This window comes from Sphaeramia orbicularis, chromosome 14 (genome assembly GCF_902148855.1).
Source record: "Sphaeramia orbicularis chromosome 14, fSphaOr1.1, whole genome shotgun sequence".
Classification (NCBI taxonomy): domain Eukaryota; kingdom Metazoa; phylum Chordata; class Actinopteri; order Kurtiformes; family Apogonidae; genus Sphaeramia; species Sphaeramia orbicularis.
Genome location: NC_043970.1, coordinates 54,941,748 through 54,962,007, shown reverse-complemented (window position 1 = coordinate 54,962,007; position 20,260 = coordinate 54,941,748). Strand labels below are relative to the sequence as shown.

The following is a 20,260-nucleotide window of genomic DNA, read 5'->3' as shown; positions in this document are numbered from 1 at the left end:
AAATATGACATTGTGTCTATAAATAATGGCAACACCAATTTTTTCCCTTTGATTTATTGCAAAGAACATGAACTCTGATATCTGATTTAACAGTAAAATGTCAATAACCTGACCAAATATGAACAACCTGGAATGTCTAAAGAAAAATAAGTGCATTTTAACAATATTCTGCCTCTTCTGTGTCTTGGTAGATCTGATCTGTAATACACATGTAGAAATCATAAGTTGAGGCAGAATATTGATAAAATTGTGCTTATTTTTCTTCAGAAATTTCTTTTTTTTTTCCAGTTATTCACATCTTTTTTGTTTTGGATAGAAATAGTTTCATCATTTAATATTATTTTTTTCACTAAAAAATTTGGAGTTGTCATTATTTCTAGGTTACTATACTATTATTGTACTGGTCCAGCCCACTGGAGATCAGATTGGGCTGAATGTGGAACTGAAAGAAAATGAGTTTGACAGCCCTGTTTTAAACCATGGGTGTCAAACATACGGCTCGCGGGCCAAAACTGGCCCATCAAAAGGTCTGATCCAGCCGCTGGGATGAATTTGTGAAAGGCAAAAATTACACTGAAGAGATTCAGGTTCCACATTCAGCCCAATTCGATCTCAAGTGGATCAGACCAGTAAAATACTATCATAATTACCGATAAATAATGACAACTACTGTTTTTTTGTTTATGTTTTAGGGTAAAAAAATAAATAAAATTACATGAAAATCTTTATGTTTACACACAGTCCTTTAAAAAAAAGTGAAAAACCTTAAAAAATACGAGCAGCATGAAATGTCTTAAAAAAGTAAGTGCAATTTTATCAGTATTCTGCCTGTTAATAAATGTTTTGTGTATTTGTAGATCTTTTGTGATCTGTAAATTGTAATGCACACATGCATTAAGAAGCTGAGGCAGAATACTGTCAAAGTTGCACTTATTTTTATGACAAATTTCAGGTTGTTCATGTTATTCACATTTTTTAAAGGATAGTTTGTAAATGTAAACATTTTCATAATGATATTTTACTTTTTTCACTTCAGAACATACAGAAAATTTTGGAGTTGACATTATTTATATATTATATTATTATTGCTTGCTGGAGGTTCAAGCATATTGGTCAGTTCATAGTCTGTCTGTCTGTACGCTGTAGCGATCACATTTCAAACATTATTGATATCAAACCATAACCAAATAGTATGCCATGGTCTCTAGTAGACTTGATTAGTTTTTGGCAATAGTAGGCCAAAGTACAGCTGAGGTATAGGCCAAAGTTCTCTTTCAAAGGCCTTTGGCAAGCGCACTACCTTTGGCAGTTCCATTTTACTGGTCTGGCCCATTTCAGATCATAATGGGCCGAATGTGGAACCTGAACTAAAATGAGTTTGACAGCCCTGTTTCAGACCTGAGGCCTGGGGTTAGGGGTAGAAGGTTAGGGTGTGTAGTTCACTGATGAAACTGTGCTGCGTTCACTGACCTCATGGTTCACTGGCTGACTTGTTCTTTGTTGTGTGTGTGTCTTTGTCATACAGAAACTGTTTGTGATCGTCACCTTCAGCAGACACATCGTGGAGCAGATGGTCACCCTCATCGGGTGAGTAAACCTCAGCGGGTGTGGGTGTGGGTAGGGTGTGTGTGTGTGTGTGTGTGTAGCTTTCACACAGGAAAGGGTTAATCCTCAGCTTGATGCTTGAGGGGCCTTTTGGGTGGTCATGTGGCATTCAGGTAATTTACGTCCCCCCTCCTCCTCATCCTCCTTTTCATGGCTGATGAAGGTCATGCTGTGTGGGGAGTGCCTTTAAATGAGTCGTGGTAATTTTTGGAGGTAACCGGTCGCTTTATATCCCCTCTTGAAAGTGTTTTTTTGTAATTTGTTCCTCTTTTTTTGGCTCCTCAGTCAGATGTATTAGCCTTCATTGGTGATTAATGGCCTGGATTTTTCCACTGGATGACTTATGGGTATGGACATGTTCTGGCTGCTTCACAGGACAAGATGAACTCTTGTCTGTTGTAGTAACCTCCTCTCTGCGTTATCTCCCATGACGCACCGGTGTCTCCCTTTTAACCAATCGGTTAGGAGGTACCTGATGTCATAGGGAGCATGAGCCAAAGCAGGGAGCTGCCCCTGAACGCCTCACCATGCGGCCTTTTGCCATCTTATAAAAATAAGGCCTTTAGGTGTGAGATGCTTTGTGTCCTCTTTGGAGAAAAGAATAAAGTTAGGAGTTTTTGGAAAAAGATTTAAAAAGGAAAACAATAGCGAGGATGTACTGTGGGGGTGTCAAAGTCATTTGAGTTCAGGGGCCAGATTCAGCCCAGTATGATCTCAAGTGGATCAGACCAGGAAAATACTGTGAAAGAAATAAAATTAGATTATGAAAATGTTTACATCTAGAAACTATTCTTTAAAAAAAATGTGAATAACATGAACAACCTCAAGAAAAATGAGTGCAATTTTACCTCAGTTTATCATTGACACATGTAAGGCAAGGCAGGTTTATTTATGTGGCACATGTCATGTACAAGACAATTCAAAGTGCTTTACATAAAACATTAAAAGCATTACAGCAGAAAGTATAGGCATGAGAAAAACAAACAAACAAAAAATCTGATAAATAGATAAAACAGATAAAACAGACAAGCAGATAAAACAGATAAAAACTTTTAGCTTAAAAGGAACAGTGCAGATCTGAACTGATGAATCCAAACTCTGTTCAAATGCAGCTGAGAACAGGTGGGTCTGGAACAGGTGGATTTAACTGAACTGAGTGTTTCAGCTGATCTGAGGTTTGTACATTAGAACTTACAGATCACAGTGGATCTGCAAATAAACAAAACATTTAATAACAGACAGAATATTGTTGAAATCGCCTGAACTAAAATGGTTGATTATTTGGGCTGTTAGAAAATAATGGCTCTGCAATATATCATGATATTTCATTTCACAATACTGTATCGATATTAAAAAGTACTGTATTGATATTTTTAGGTATTTATTCAAATGCAGATATTGTGGAGGTTCATTTTTGTGTTTTGGTTTTCTTTATTATTTATATCTTATTTATTATCATTTAACACTGTTTTATTAAATAATGGTTATTTAATCATCCTAAAAGCACTTTTTACTGTCTGAGAGGCAGATGGTAGTTCCTTTGGAAACTGGGAGAATTAGAAAAAAATTGTAATATAGCATTAGATCCTGTTCTAATTCAATAAAAATGTGTTTAGTATTTGTACATATTTCAGGTGTAATTCAATTCTTCCAGGAAATAATCTAAAAAAAAAAGAGAGAAACAAACCAAAAATTGCCTTTTTAACAGTATCATGATATATTGTGATATATCGAATCATGATCCTAGTATTGTGATTTGTATCGTATTGCCAGATTCTTACCATACACAGCCCTATTGATTATTAATATCTGCAGTGTAATTTTTGAATTTCACTGTGGTGGGCCAGTTTTGGTCGGCGTTCCGTATGTTTGACACCCCTGATGTACTGAGACGCTGATGGTCTGGATTAGGGATGGAACCATATGAAAATTTCATATCAGTTATTGTGACCAAAGTTATCATGGTTATCATTATTATCGCGGTATTGTTGAAATTGTGCTCAAAATGTTCAAAAAGTACTAATACACACACTGAAATAATTTAACCAAGTTGTATTTAAAAAAAACCAACAACAAATATAATAATCGTCTGAATGTCCCTTCTGTGTCAGAAACATTCACATATTAACCCTTAGTGGTCTGAGCCTATTCTGTCTGTTTTTCAGTCCTTTTGATTTGGCCTTTATATACTATAGAAACAAATGTTTACTATACCCATGTTTGGATCTGTTTTTTCAGCACAACTTCATCTATATCATCTGTCTATTATTTTTTCACTTTAACCTACTATAAAAACACAAAAGGATAGAAAACACCAAAAAATAAAATAAAATCCGATTTGAAAAATGTATATACTTTATTGCATAAATAACACAAAGATACTAAACCAACCTTTTCAAAGACCTTAAAAATGAATATTGGTTCCAAATATTAGGTATAGAAAATCAAAATTGTAATAAATTAAAACTATACTCAAATATTTGACATAAAAGCAGATCTTTACATAGGGTTTTTTCCCCTAAAAGTGCAGTAATCAAACACAGTTATCATGAGAATTAGAATTTAAACGCTAATACTAACCGTCTGTGATTTTATTGCCGTTTATCGTTATACTGGTAATCGTTACATCCCTAGTCTGGATTTAAAAAAATATTCAAAGGTTGATGTGAGGTAACCTTGACGATAACCTGGCAAAGGTAAAGGTGTGGGTGCTGGTGGGTGCCACTATGGGTGTCTGTAAAAATGCCAGGGGCTGTAGCTGGAAACTGCCCCTGACACACCTGCTGGTGGGAGTGCCGGATATTACACACCAAACACAGAAATACACACTCACACACACACACTTTGCTGTGCTGAAATCATACGATGAGATTGCATCAGCTTCCCTTTGGTTGCCTTGTTTTCCTCTGATGTTTTCCAGGCTTTTTATTTTCTCTTAATGTAAAATTTGTTGAATGTAAAAATCAATGGAGACAAATGAGTACAAGCTTTACAAGTGACTCTCAGTTTTACATATCCTGGTGTATATATGTGTGTGTGTGTGTGTGTGATAGTTGGTGTTTCAGGTCTGGTCTTTTGCCGTCACTGTTCATTGAGCTGCAGACTCACAGTGACAGATCATTGGTTATCGACAGGTTTCAGTCTGACTCACTGCCGGTTTCTTCTTTAAAGGAAGTTTCCCTCTTTACAACTCGTCAACCGTCAGCTTCCTTCCTCACCGAGGCCCTTCCACCTTCACCGCTCATTCTTGCTGCTCTCGCTCTCAATCACACTCGCCTTATGAATGGGCTGCAGCCTTTGAAATTTAACCCTTAGGCGCACTTTCACGTCACAGTTTGAGTGTTAACTGTGCAGGTGTCTGACATTAACTTTACACATTTACACCGGTTGACATGCAGGGTGGCTGCCCCCACCCACTGTGCACATGCTCTTACACCCCCGTGCACACTCACAATCACCCTCAGCGGCCTCTTTCCCACAAATCAGTTATTATAATCAGCCTCCTCTTTCTTTCTCACTCTTGTAGATTATAGATTATATTTTACATATTTTAAATCTGATATTAAAAACTAAACGTTGCTGATGCTGTGTTTAAAGTTGATTTATTCCTGTTTATCTGTACTCGTCGGGGCCTGTTTTCACATCTGATATCTAGCATTTCACAGCATTTTCCTCTTTTTAAAATTTACTTTAAAGTGACCTAAGACAAAAATGTTCTGTGCTCCGATGCATCACAAGTTTTAGTTTTTTTTTAAATTTATTTATTTATTTTTTGATAGAAGCTGCTGTGAGCTTCTCCCTTTGTTAAGAGATAATGTTAAAAAGTTGTCTGCTGATGAATGCATCAATAGTTAGATTTATTCTGCACTTTAACACAAAAATTTACATTTTACTGCAGATATACACTGAAATGTCTATCTAATTTTTTGTTAATAACTGTGGAAAAACAAATGATTCAACCCTTAGTTTTAGTTCTACTTTTCACAGAAACAGGTTTCTATTCAGTTCCAGTTTTTCCTTTTTTATTTTGTTTGTTCGGTAATCATCTGACTAATGATTAACTTAAAGTAGGGTTAATTTAGTATGAGCTGGAACCTTTTCTGTTGTATTTAGTCTTACAATAAATAGACTGATAACGTTTTCATTAATGATAAAATGGTGCTGTTTTTCATGTGTTGCTTTCTGGTTGTTTGCTTGGCTCTGGTTTAGCCTCATGCGTATGGGTTGTAGTTTTTGTCTTTGCTGCTGACGGAAGTAGCCGTTGGACTTTGGCAGTGGTGATTTCACTCTCACATGACATAATACAATGCGTTTCCTGCTGTTTGCTTGTCAGGTGAGCTGCTTGGCACAGTTTGAGGACATAGAAGTCATTGGCAGAGACAGCCCAGCTCCAGAAAATATCAAATTATCACACTCTACTTTTTTTTTTATTAACATGCATTTATTATTTCTGTTTAATGTCATGATTTTTGCTTTTAATTTATCCGTTTCACTGTGATTTCACCCAAGTTGATAAACTCCATCTTCGTAGTGTGACCTTTAACTTTTGCAGTTTCAGTGAAAACATAAACTGATTAGAACAAAAAAAAAAGTTGCACCTGTGTTTCTTAACTTGTATGTGTTGATGTGTGATACCATCAGATTAAAATGTTCCTGGATGATGTGATTGTCAGTATGATAAATGTTTCGTGTACATGAAGTGTGATGATAACTGCGGAGGATTTACTAAACAGGGAGTGTCCACTAAATCTTTTCATGTTTCATGAAGAAATATTAGGTTTTGCAACACTGGCATTTGAGAAATGTTTCTGTGGCAGTTAGAGCTGTGCATCATTACACAGTCATGTTATGTGTGACTCAATGAATTGCCTGCAGCTCTATATGAAAACCTGGGCCGTTTTTACGCCTGTCTGTCAAATACAACTCTCATTAATCAGTAGTTTCTAACAAGGAAGCAGATTTTTGTAGAAACAAATAGAACGCAGTGTAATGGAGCGTTTTGGGATCAGTGCTGAAATATTAGATAGGTCTGAAAGTGTCAAAATCCAATTTTTATCAGTTTTATTCACATAAATGAGCAGATGCTGAGTTTTTATTATGTGGAGAATATGCAAAAGGCCTTTATTTGGATCGGGAGGAGAACAAGTGGGACATTGGTGACTAAATATTTCCGTTTTACATTTATGACTGTCTGATGTTCCTTTTGAGAGCTTAAGGCCCAGTGGAAAAATAAGCTATATCCACTGACAGTTATTTAATCAGCTGAAGTGTTCTTCCTTTTTCAACTGCTTTTCTAATTACTGTCTGTTGGAGTTAGAAAGAAATGTCTAGATATTTCTTTGTGTGTTATGGAAACAGATTTGTATATGCAGACAGATGAGTTTGACTGTTGTTTTCCTGGTTGCAGAGCACTTCAGGTTAACTCTGGAGGCTTCTGTCAGCAGTATGAGGATAATAATAAAGATAGTTTAGCTTTGAACTGCCACACAGTCACAATACAAGGCTCCAGAGATGCCTTTTGGGCTGATAACATGGACTGATAAGCAGATCGGATGGAGCTGTGCGTCTGATCAGACATGTTGGCTCTCTTACATCCTGATTCCTGTGACTAATGTACAGATGTCTCCTCTTCAAGGCCAGCCGTGCGTGTACAGTCATTGTTAAAAGCAGGAGAAAATTCTGCAAGCTCACATATACAGAGGCTTTGATCAAGATCTAAAGCAGTTATATGTCAAGTGGTTTTAAGCTGTTATTTACTTAGTGTTCATGTTGCATTTTTTCCCGTGTAGTCACTTAAAACCAGCTATTGATCTGCCTTGAACTTTTTTGCATTTCATAGAATGAAATATTTCGTCTGTTGACGTTCACTTTTCAGTTTTACCTTATCTGGTTGAGGAAGTATCTCTACATCCTGCATTCCTGTCACAATATGAAATAACATTCATTTTACATCAGTTGAATGTAAGTGATGTTCACAAATGTAGCTGCAGCACAGAATAAACCCCACTGTTTTTCTCTATATGCGCCCACATAGTCTTCATTAAGATGTAGGTTTATTTCAAGCATGCAACAAATAAATAAAAAGGAAAAACAAGAATAAAAAAAATTCCTAGTATGTAAGTAACTATCTTTGTCCTCAACATGGGGATGAGTCTGTGGAAACTGTGCACTTTTTCTTGGTTTTAAGGAAAATCTACAGATTGCTGATAATGTTTGTGTATTTTTTTTGTTTTTTAGCTCAACATAAAAACATGGATTAATTATAACAAATGTTCTTTTGTGTTTTACAAAGTATATCTCTCTACCTAGTGAGTCTAAAATATCACTTACATACACATTGGATTGGTAATTTACCAGTGTTTTTCAGTTTTAAAATTGCACAGGTTACGATTGTGATAAAATGTGCAGCTCAAAGTATGAAGTATATAATGTATTTCTCTCTTCTTAAATAACTCAAATGTGCTACAGATACAGATTATTTTCATTGTTTGATTAATTGTTTACGGCATGACAAATCATAAAATGGTGAGATATTGTTTGCAAAAGCATGATAACTCAACAAATGTGTCAAGATTTAGTTTAATTTTATTTCGAGCACATAGAATCATCAGAGAACAAAGAACCATACAACATGGGTCAAACAAAATGTTTTGGCGCTCGAAAAGGAGTGGAAGAAGTATAACTTATAAATTCCCACCCCCTTTTTACAAACTAATAATTAAATTAGTTTTGCTTTCTTTGCTTTGTTAACACACCTTTTCCCATATTTTTACAATAACACGAAGCATTCATAACAAAGCATTCACATACACTTTGTTTAGTCACCACACACACAATCAGATTTGCATAATCAGCCTTTTTTTAATATAAACTATAATATTTATATGCACTTTAAGTATTTACTACAAATACAATCTTTAATAAATGTGGACAATATCTCCTTATATTGATAGTCTGTTTAATTAATTACAAATAGGCAACACACAATAATGTCATAGTTTTATGATTCTTCTATATTATAACTATATTATAAGAAGAGGAAAGGATTACTTTAATTATCAGCATAGTTGTTGGTTAATTTAATTATCTTTTGAGACTGTGTGTTGTACCAAGGTGGACTCTGAAGTCAGTCCTGGATGATCCCAGTCATCCCCTGGATGATGAGTCAGGTGCTTCCATCAGGTCGCAGATCAGTGTTCTTAAATGTAGGGACGATAGGATGAGGAATTCTTTTGGTTCCGGCAGCCATTGTTCTGCTGAATAATTCGTTGTAATGTGTTGCTATTATCTTTAATGGATTATTATTGTATTTATTGTTGGTTTGTTCTCCGTGTGATACCTGCTGGCTGTAGAACAAATTGTCCTCGGGGATAATAAAGTTTACCTTGACCTTTACCTTGTGTTCCACATCAACACCAATAACATAACAGCATAGTATCAAATCCTGATTGAAACGTCTCTTCTCTCGCTTTGTACATTTTATATAATTATCTTTGTGTTTTCTTCAGTTCCACAGCTCATTCTATTGGCTCTAATCAAACCCCAATGTTCTCAAATTCAGATGGATGACTTGACAGAATCAGAGGGGAACGGGCCCGGGCGGCCTCTTCTCTCTCACTCCTTTCTCTGTTTGAGGCGGTGACAAACAGTAGGAAGAGCCAGAGCCACTCATCTATATTATAAAAGCCCAGTGGCCTCTGTGTGTGTATGTGTAGGCCGCTGTATAACTGAAAAACTGCAGAGCTGGCCTTGCCTTTTGGAGTACTTTTTGTTTTTTGGGTCGAGGATCAGACAGGCAAAAACTGCTTATTGACTATGATCAGTACTTTTGGAGTTGTTGGTTGATTTTAAAATTACAATGGGCTTACAGACTGAGCAAACGACTCCATTTCACAGTCGCAAACGAATTGGGGGGGAGGTGCTGGATCAACAGAAACACCGGGACATGACGGAGAAACCGGGTCAGCTGTGATCACACACTAACAAGGTCAGTTCGGTTCCACGCCGCCAGTCCTGGTCAGACCTTGTTAACATCCCCCTATGGACCCCCCCCCACCATAACATGGTGACAGACTGTTCTACGCAGACTCCACTCAGACGGACTGGACTTAAGTGGACCTGGGCACAGAACAGCAGTGGGTTGCAATAAACCGTCATGTTCAGTCTGTGTAAAAGTCTTATGCTGCCTTCATGTGCTACTGGGAAGAGTACAATTCACAAACCGTCATTTCAGTCCTGTGTACAAAGTGCTGCCTTGACAGGACCGTTCTGCTCAGACTCAGATCACACAGACTGCAGTTCATCAGATCCGGACACAGGATGGCAGTGGGTCACAATAAACCGTCATGTTCAGTGCTGTGTAACAGTCTGGTCCATGTCATTACAGAACAAAATGAGGGCCATTCTATTTCTTCCAAGGGCATTTTCAGACTGAGTATCCGGATCCGTGCTGTACCTGGATACGCTCACACCTTTCCCGCAGATGTTGCGTTCACAAGCATGTACAGCGGCCCGTGCCTGAAAACGAGTGTGTTACAGGGCCGAAACAGTAGGTTGTGGTGTGAAAGGAATTCTGTAGCTATCCAACAAATGCGAAATGACAAACCCTTCCATCATCAACCGAGCGACTGTTCCATTCACAGATAATACTTGTCTGTTTGTTATCCTGTTTGAGGCAAAAGAGAAGAAGAGCGACCTCATTGGTCTCTGATATATCACCGAGTGGTTCGGGCGATAAGGCCAGCCCGTGCTGCGCTGATCCGAGGCTTTTTCAGGAGACAACACAGTCTACTGGTGATTAGGTCATTTCCATCTCGGGCACAGATTGCTTTCACACGGCAAACGTTCCGTACTGGAATCCACGCAGTCCGTACCCAGGACTACCTTCTCAGCTGGGCTGGGGTACGGTGCTGGAACATACCATACAGGAACGTTTGTATTCACATTGATAAATTAAGTGAACTTTGGGGTCCGATGTACTCGGATGTGGACTCGGGTACGCTGTGTGAAACACCACTAGTCTGTGTTTCCATCACTCAGCTTAATCAATCATGTGAATGTGATGAAGTCACACAGTCATGATGTAAAGCCCTTTCAAACACATATATAAGGTTAACTATGAATGCATTCTTTTCTGTTACTTTTAATTTCTATACAAAACAAAATGAGGGCCATTATATATTTTCCTAATCTGTGTATTACACCAGTAAGCTTAGCTCAGCTCCCCATTTATCAACTCTATGCTTCTAGAACCTGTGGATCCCCGGGCCAACGCACTAGTTACTAGGGGTGTAAGAAAATATGGTTTGCAATATATCGCGATATTTCATTTCACAACACTGTATCAATTTTAAAAAGTACTGTATCAATATTTTTAGGTATTATTCGGGCTGGGCAAGTTAACATGTTATTATCGCATCAACGCGTTCATAAATACCGCCGACAATTTTTGTCTCTTTCGTTAATGCCGTTTTATTCTAACTCCTATTCTTCTGCTTGTGTGCGTTGTAGCGATTAGCTGCAGATAGACAACAGTTTTAACAGAAAAGACCGGACAACCAAAACTTGTGTCCAAATCTGTTCGTGTAGACTCACTGTAAAACTGACACATACAAACAAAATCTGTCTGAGTTCTGTTCACCTGCCTTAGTACATTACATGGATTATACATTTAAATGAATGGGAAAAGGATGCTAGCTCCATGCTAACTTGAATGGGAAAATCCATAGACCCGCTAACGATTAGCATTTACAGATTAATTTAGGATTTACGTTTTTTTATCCAGCAACAAGGTTCACATCGAGATATTTGAGTACTATTCATTCTGACAACAACTGAACATAAATACTCACAGACAAACGTTTTTGGGGCCATACAAACAGAGTGAAAAGAAATGTGTCTGTTAGTTCCTTCTTATGTCTGAACTGACTACGGGAACACCGCACGGGACAAAACATATGTTAGTGACACTTATTTCCCACCACTAGAGGGCCCCCTTTGTTTACTTTGAACAACTGAACATCACATATTATTGGGCTTATAGTATTAGTACTGATAGTGGGACTAAGACTCCTGTCAATCACTCACAAGTGGTAAATAAACGTGTGGACATAAACATGTGTACAGTAGTGGTCTGTTCCATGGACATTTTCATTTGAAAATGTCTTCAGCATGGTGGGGGGGGGAGAAGGACACAGGTGTTTGGAAGTACTGACGTGCAATTATTTTTATCAGCGGAGTAACTGCAGTCTGAAATATCACTTAAGGCAATACACGCTGTTGATGCCGGCAACCCCCCCCCCCATATAACTATGCAATTAATCGTGATTAATCGCTGAAATCCATGTGATTAATTGCGATTAAAATTTTAATCACTGCCCAGCACTAGTATTTATTTAAATGCAGATATGCAGAGGTTCATGTTTAGTTTTTGGTTTTCTTTATTGTTTATATCTTATTTATATTATTTAACACGGTTTTATTAATAATGTTTATTTGAAGCATACTAAAAGCACTTTCTACTGTCTGAGAGGTAGATGGGAGTTCCTTTGGAAACTAGGGAGCATTAGAAACATTTTGTGATAGAACAGTAGATCCTGTTCTGATCAAATAAAAATGTGTTTAGTATCTGTACGTATTTCAGGTGTAATTACATTTTTCCAGGAAATCTTTAAAAAAAAAAAAGAAAAGAAATTTCCTTTTAACAGTATCATGATATATCATGATATATCATATTGTGATCCTAGTATTGTGATGTGTATCGTATCGCCAGATTATTGCCAGTACACAGCCCTTCTAGTTACATGTAATAATGGAAGGTGGAACTTTTCCTGTGTTTGTTGAAGCGTCTGGGCGTACCGTCCTCCTCTCTTCATCTGCTGTGTTTAGCGTCAGCTGTTAAGGCCGTCTGACTCGTGCCACTTTCTCAGCGGCGTATACCACGACGTACGAACAGGAAAAAACAGAAGGCGTCTCTAATTATAAGAACAGCAAGAGCAGTTAGACGGGTCCTGAGTGATTCACCGTCTGCAGGAGTCCTGTATGTTTACACCTTGTCTGTGGTGGCTGTGGTGGGACTGGGGTTTAGTTTCCATTAAGGTCCTGGGAGAGGACAAAGCCTGAGCCACGGTGCACTGATGGGTCCAGTTTGTAAGAGTCTGGAAAAGAGAGAAAGTGAAAGGAAAGAAACCGAAGACCGCTAGAGATATACCGTTACAGTCTCATCTCTTTGTATCTGATTTTGTAGCTTCCACTTTTGGAGTTTTTGTGGATAATCCATCATCTTGATTGAGTCGGCTCCTCTCCCTGTCATGTATGTGTTTGACAAATCCCTCAGTCTTCACCGTAGTCAGGGGAGGGCCTATCGCTGTCAGGATCTCAGGGAGGACCCAATTGAGATGCCAGAAAGGATGAGTTGAGACCTGAAAAGGTTATCCAGTAGGAAACCGGTTGAGCCAGGCCCACGGGGGGGTAATGGGCCAGTCTCCATGAGAATTGCCAGCCATTGCCGTGCGAGTCCATCTCCAGGGTCCGAGTCCATTACCAGCACAAAAAGGCCTGCAGATGGCTGCCTTCAGCCCGCCTCAAAGCGATGCCGCTGGTGCTGCAGGGTCACAGCAGGCAGCCAGCAACGGGGGAGGTCGTGGAGGGAGGCACAGGTCAGGACAGGGCACCCTGGGGTCTGAGCCGGCTGGATGTGGAACCATCCACATACAGTTCAGTATCCACATACCTCAGGCCTCACATACCTGCCACCTGAAGACATGAGCACAGTAATAGGACATCTCAAAAATCACTGTTCTCTTCAGATCACAATGTTATTTAAACCAGTTATTTCCAACATGATTAGCCCCCCAAAAAAATGTCAGCACAATCCATCGTTGACCCCCCCCCCCCCACCACCACCACACCACAAGTATGAAGGGCCCGTCAAAAACATCAAAAAAGCCAAAAAAAAGGCTGTTTCTAAATGCATTACCATGCTTAATGTATACTAAAGTGCCTAAAGTAAGACATCCATACTGCGTCACATGTGGAACCTGACTGAGTCTACCGTGGTACTAAGTCTGTTTGAGAAAGACAAGTACCAATAGAAACCAAAGAAACATGGCCAACACAACTGCAGCACAGACAAATGAAACAGTGGTGCAGAGGATAGACCTGGAGCCTCACACACAGAAGGGCCTGGGTTCCATTCCAAACACCAGGCCATGGGGGTTGGGTCCTTTCTGTGGGATTTGCATGTTCTCTTCGTGTCTGCGTGGGTTCTCTCTGTACTTTGGCTCCTCCCACCGTCCATGACAGGATTAATGGGTTCATCTAAATCCTCCATAGGTGTGAATGTGACAGTGTGTTTGTCTCTGTATGTTCAGTCTGTGATGAACTGGTCACATGTCCAGGGTGAACCCGCCTTCACCCCTCTGTCGCGGGATAGGCTCCACCCCCGTGACCCTAGTGAGGATAAAGCAGGTTCAGAAAATGAATGGTCGTAGCTATCTGTGGTTAACCGCTGCTGCAGACACAGGTGGTCAGGACATCCAGATGATGCCAGTGCGTCCATGGATGGAGTCCACCAGAGGGAACATGGTTCCACAGAATCAAACTACCAGAGTTTAAAAGAATGAAATGGAAGACAAACTATAGAGCCAGTAATCTGTGAATAACTGTGACATGCACATGTATAAAAGTATGTCCAGATGATCAGAACCATGTCATCATTAAAGTCTGTGATTTATGCAGCCTTAAATCTGTATTTACCCTTATTATTTCAGTGTTCAGCTCTATTGTCTGAACTCAAACCTGTATTTTGCTGAAAAGGGGGTTTAGAAAATAGACACTGTGTTCAACTAGATTTACTGTTCTGAACTTCTTTCTATTTCCAATTTTTAGCCTAGCATTGTGTTATTTTACTTAAAATCACCTTATTTTCACTTCTGCATCACCGATACAATAACTATGAAGTTGATATTACAGGGACGCTGTAAAATACCAGAAAAAGCAATTTGTGGACACTTAAGACCTCATTATATGTGATTTTCTGGGTTAAATGAGTGTTTTTGGCGTTTTTTGATGGGCCCTTCTGCTTTGCGGTGGGGGGGGGTCAAACGTTGATGGATTTGCTAATTTTTTTTTTTTTGGGGGGGGGGGGGGTGGGGGGGGGGCTATTATCATGTTGGAGATTAACTGGTTTAAATAACACCGTGATCTGAAGAAAAAAAGTGATTTTTGAGACACCCTACACAGTAAACACTTTAAAGATGAATTTATTGTGCAGTAAAACGTCTCAGTAGAGTTTAATTTGTTCCATGCTCAGTTTGCAATTTACTCGTTTTACAAATAAGATTTCCTATTGAACTGAATTGAAATATAATTAATCCATTCAAGCCGCCCAAAAAACAGAAAAAAACACTTTTTTAAACAGAAAAAGTGCAGTTGAAAGAAAATAACAATTATGAAAACATAATTAAAGAGAAATAAAAGAATTAACTGGTTTATTCACTTATGTACCTTAAAGGTGAGATGATCTGTGTGTGAATAGGTGGTGGAGGGTGTGTGTGAGGGGTTATTGTTCGGACAGGAGAAATTTCCTTCCACTAAAAATGTGAGGTAGAACAATTTCTGGCGTTTTTCTCTTTCATTTCACTTAATTTGAGCGAGCATATGGCAACGCTATGAGTGCAATAACTCAGAAAATCACAGTGTTGCATATTTATTGTTAATATTATCAGTTACGATTAGACTTAAAAGAATGAAAACATAAACAATCATGTTTTAATCATGAAACAGTCTTTTTAGACCTATATGGAAGAGTAAAGTCTCCCTTTAAATAAGTTAAATAAAGATAAGATAATGTAAGTCTATTGATCTCATCATGGGGAAATTTCCACAGTTGGCAGGCAGCAAGTTACAGAAATAAAGTGCAGGGGAAGGACAGGCTGAAAATATACAGCGTGAAACATGACATATAAAGAGAAATAAATTTAGAAATCTGCCATTTATATTCAAACTATTGATATAAATATTTATATAAGTTTTAGTTTTACAAGTTTGTACATTTTATCTTAATTTTTTGACATGTGGAGGCAAAAATTAACAAAACCATCAGTAAAAGTTCTTTCAGAATTAAAAAATCAATTGTGCTGCTTTTAACAACATAAAACGGGGGGGGGGGGGGGTCCTCCAGGTACATCTGTCTGTGTTACTGATATTGAATGTGCACAGAGGATTTTCTACCCACCATATGTATGAAGATAAACGCCTGAAACGTTGAATTTCAACTAATAAGCTGCTGAAATGTTACAATACTGTGTAAATAGAGATAGTTTTTGTAACAGTGTCAGTTGGTAATTGGCCAAGAATGAAAGCGACAGCAAAGTTGCTTTTTCATCAAGTTTCTTTGTGTGTTTGGATCCAGAATAAAATAGATGCAGTACTGTGTGTGGGCGAAGACTTCTGGTGGCAAAAGAAGAAAAACATAGTTTTTGGATGAGGCAGCAAAACCGCTTTAATTTCACAATTTAAGATGATGAATAATAGAGCTTAAGTCAATGAGGCTTAATTGTCATGTAACGTAAGTGAATTAAACTGTTGTATTGTTGTGTTGCTGTGTGAGAGGTTGGAGGTTGCCACATTCTGTTCATGAGCTCAACTCAACTGGAAAGTCATGTTACCAGAAACCATGTAAATGAAGTTATCGTGAGTGTAAAACTGGGGAAGCACTGGATTTACCAGAGAAAAAGCTATAGCTGATGGTTTCCAGAGAATTTCACTCATCTGGGTTAACTGTGGCCAGCTCATATAGAAACTGGGTTTGTGTGGTTTCACACTGAAAGGGAGCTCATCTGGTGTGAAGGTAACTGTAGTAAAGGGCAAAAAAAAACAGGACTTACAGCTTTTACTGAATCTATGAGACAAATGTGAACTGTTGTCAGGCAGAAGTGACCTGAAAACTGCTGAGTTTCATAGTTTTTTTGGCCTCAATAGGCTAAAAGTCTATAATCCCCTTTCAGCGTTTTGTAACGTAGGTCTGAGAAGGAACTAGATTTCCACCCACTGCTCCGGACTCTCCATTTTCAGACTGTGGAAAGTCTATACTCACAGGTGTTTTCCAGGCAGGTGGGAGGTTAAAACTCTAAAACCAGGAGTCGGTATAAACCAAAAGCCACCGACATGGGTCAAATTTCTAATCCACAAAAATGCCCTCTGTCATTACATTAAGGTTTTCCGTAACGTTTCAGGTCATAAGATAAGTTCTATCATCACCTGAGGTCTTGTTCTGACAATTTAAGTATCTTAAAAAACACTAGTTGCTTTGTGTGGACTTCGGTACAAATCAGTTTAAAATGACAGTGGAATTGAACATTAGAGGAAAATATGTGCATTTTTAAAGTTCATGAAACTGTCTTTTCCCAGCTGTACGTAAATGACTCAACATTTTGTTCATATGGCGCGTTAAAAAAGGCTTTATTATGTTTATGTTAACCTAAACTATGTTAAACATATTCTTATTGTTTTACTCTAAAGTTGCCCACTGGAGTTTTATTGTTGGTGTAAAAGTCCATATTTTAAATTGGATTCATACGGAATAAATAGGGAATGCAAAAACAGCTTTAGAAAAAGTAAAAAATAAAACATACAGTGGCTTCAGTCATGGATTATTGATTTAGTTTTCTTTTTAATTAACCAGATAAGTTGGTTGAAAACCAATTCTCATTTTCTATGGTGAGTGGTCCAGGAGGTAGCAACATGAGGCAAAGTTCTACAAAAATCCCAATATAATTAGACACAAGTGAAAAAATCATCTGTGGTAAATTTGATCTGTGTGGCGGGTTTGAGTGTGAAATACCTGATTGACAGCTGTAATTAACTGACTCCACTGTAATGGTATAAGGGGTCCATTTATTTCATTTTAGCCTGTAGATCTGTTGATCTGCAGAAGGAAGCGGTTTTATTCTCCAGTTCTTGTGTTTTTTCTTTATTTTCAGCTCTTTCACTTAATACAGCTGTATGTTTTAAATTGAAAACTACTTGATTCCACATTAGAGCTGAATGTATTTTGACTGTCAATTGAGTTGTTATTCAGCAGTGACTGATGAGCAGTATGTTGATGATATATTTCTAGTTTAAAGTCGTATAACCACATGTGCTCATCGTTCAGAAATCAAACTGAAGATTTGAAGCTTTTACTCTGTTTTGTTCAACTCAATATATCTGTGGGTTTTGGGATGAACCCTGTGAATGTTCTAATTAGTGCCTGTTTGATGAACAAAACCATGTATTTCCAAAATGTCTGCTCATTCTTAACCCTCCACGCCTGCTATAAATAGCTCCCTTCAGCCACATGAGCTGGTTTTCCCGTTAACCCAATCTGTAAAAAGGGTGTATTTTTGATCCTATTAGTCACCAGGAGCTTCCGGTCACCTGAGAAGCGCCTCGACAAAGATGGCATTGATCAGTCCTTTCACAGCCAGCCTCGCTCTGCCTCACCACAAACACAGTGAGACGCCTTACAGACGTGTGACGGATCAGAGGCGGCGGCGGGGGGGGGGCTAGAGACAACCAGGTCAATGCCCACTCCCTCATTATACAGCAGGGGTGTCAACCATACGGCCCGGGGCCAAAACTGGCCCGCCAAAAGTTCCAGTAAGGTCTGTGGATGACTCTGCAAAGCGCAAAAATTACACTTAAGATATCAACAATTAAGGATGTCGAACTCGTTTAGTTCAGGTTCCACATACAGAGCAATGTGATCTCAACTAAAATAACAGCATAATAAGCTATAAATAATAACTCCAAATTTTGTTAGTTTAATGTGAAAAATATAATATACATTACACCTATAAATAATGGACAACTCCAAATTTTCTCTTTGTTTTAGTGTAAAAAGTTACATTAAATTATAAAAATATTAACATTACAAACTATTCATGAATGTGAAAAACCTGAAAAGGCAAGGCAAGTTTTTTTATATAGCACATTTCAGCAACAAGGCAATTCAAGGTGCTTCACACAGGACACTGAAATACAACAGGGAAAAAGAAACACATTTAAAACATTATAAAAGAAACATGTAAAAGGTGATTAAAAACGGCAAGTAAGAGAACGACACATAAAACCCAAAAATATAAAACACACACATATTAAAGTAAGAGTTGCAGTGCGAGTCTGGAAGGAGAATGTAAATGTAAAGTCCAAAGCCTTCAGTCAGCGGCAGCACTGAACAGATGAGTCTGGAACCTGGACTGAAAAGAACTCAGACTCTCAGCAGACCTGATATTTTCTGGTAGTTGTTCCAGATATACGGACCATAGAAACTGAAAAGTGAAATTTTTAACATTTTTTTCCTGTTATTAAATATTTGTGTCTTTGTAGATCTAATCTGTAATATTTGTGTATAAATGGTAAGTTGAGGTGTAATATGGTTAAAATAGCACATATTTTTCTCAAGAAATTTCAGTTTTTTCAGGTTACTCACATTTTTGTTTGGATAGTTTGTATATGTACATAGTTTCGTAATTTGATTTTGACAAGAAATAAAAGACAAACAGAAAAATTTGGAGTCGTCATTATTTTACAGGTTATTATGTTATTATTTACTGGTCCGGCCCACTGGAGATCAGTTGGGGTTTAATGTGGCCCCTGAACTAAAATGAGGTTGACACCCCTCTTTATACAGCATCGTTAAGTTAATGCCTGGCTCAACGGGGCGTCTATTCTCTCATCTCCCCTGCCTCCGTCCTGATTACCTTGGCTGCGAGCTGACACAAACACACAGACAGTAACAGTCTGAGAGCTTTGACTCCGAGCCAACTGGTCTTACCACAGTCATTTAGGATAATATTCAGTCACTCTAGAAGACTTATTGTCTGTGTCGTATACTGTGTGACTGAGGGATTCTGAAGGGATACGCAATAATCTGAGTGTAATTGTAGTTTGATGAGTTAGTGTGTGTGTTTGAGAACCACACAAGACAGGGAGAGGTTGGATGTGTGTCTCGGGTCTGGTGTCATATTTTGTGCCTCGCAGGACGTCCTGCTTTATTCATCCCTGATTCATTTGTTTTGTCCTCAGTTAGTCTCACACTTTGTGCCAAGCAACAAATACTGCTCACTCATCAAACCGCTTCTACACATACATCACTTCTCTCAATGTATCCTCATGCGATCACTCCCAATAATGTGCAATAGCCCCTGTATAATGCAGTATTTATTCAGTATTTATCAAACATAAGTGCAATATTTTTATTTTTATAGACTCGTTCACAGATGCATACTGTTAATATTGTGTCTATTCATATGTTATGTCTACCTTTATTTTATTGTACTTTCAGTTCTATTCTTATTTTACTTTTTGTAAAATTTTATATTCTATTTTCTTAGTTTACTTTTTGTTTGTTTTATTTTATTTCAGTCTGAAGAACAAAACCCAGTCCACAGATCCATCCAATCCGTAGATCTAACAATCACTCCATGAAACGAAAATTTTTAATATAAACTTCACTAATTAAATAATTAATTTATACTAATTAAATAATTGATTTATACAGTCAGACTGAAAAGGTGCAGGCAGAAGCTTTCTACTTATTTTATCCAACCACTTTATACATGATCTTACAGCTCCTCAACTTTAACAAATGCAACATTTTCACACTGACCAT

General features: G+C 38.0%; 1 protein-coding gene across 1 annotated transcript in view; it reads left to right on the top strand.

Annotated features, from left to right (window-relative positions):
- The window catches only part of LOC115433573 (vacuole membrane protein 1-like), a 48,267-nt gene that overhangs the window by 13,069 nt on the left and 14,938 nt on the right, over window positions 1–20,260 (top strand). The window contains exon 3 of the mRNA XM_030155053.1: window positions 1,526–1,587. Coding sequence (XP_030010913.1) covers window positions 1,526–1,587 — 62 coding nt within the window. The remainder of the gene's footprint in view (window positions 1–1,525; window positions 1,588–20,260) is intronic.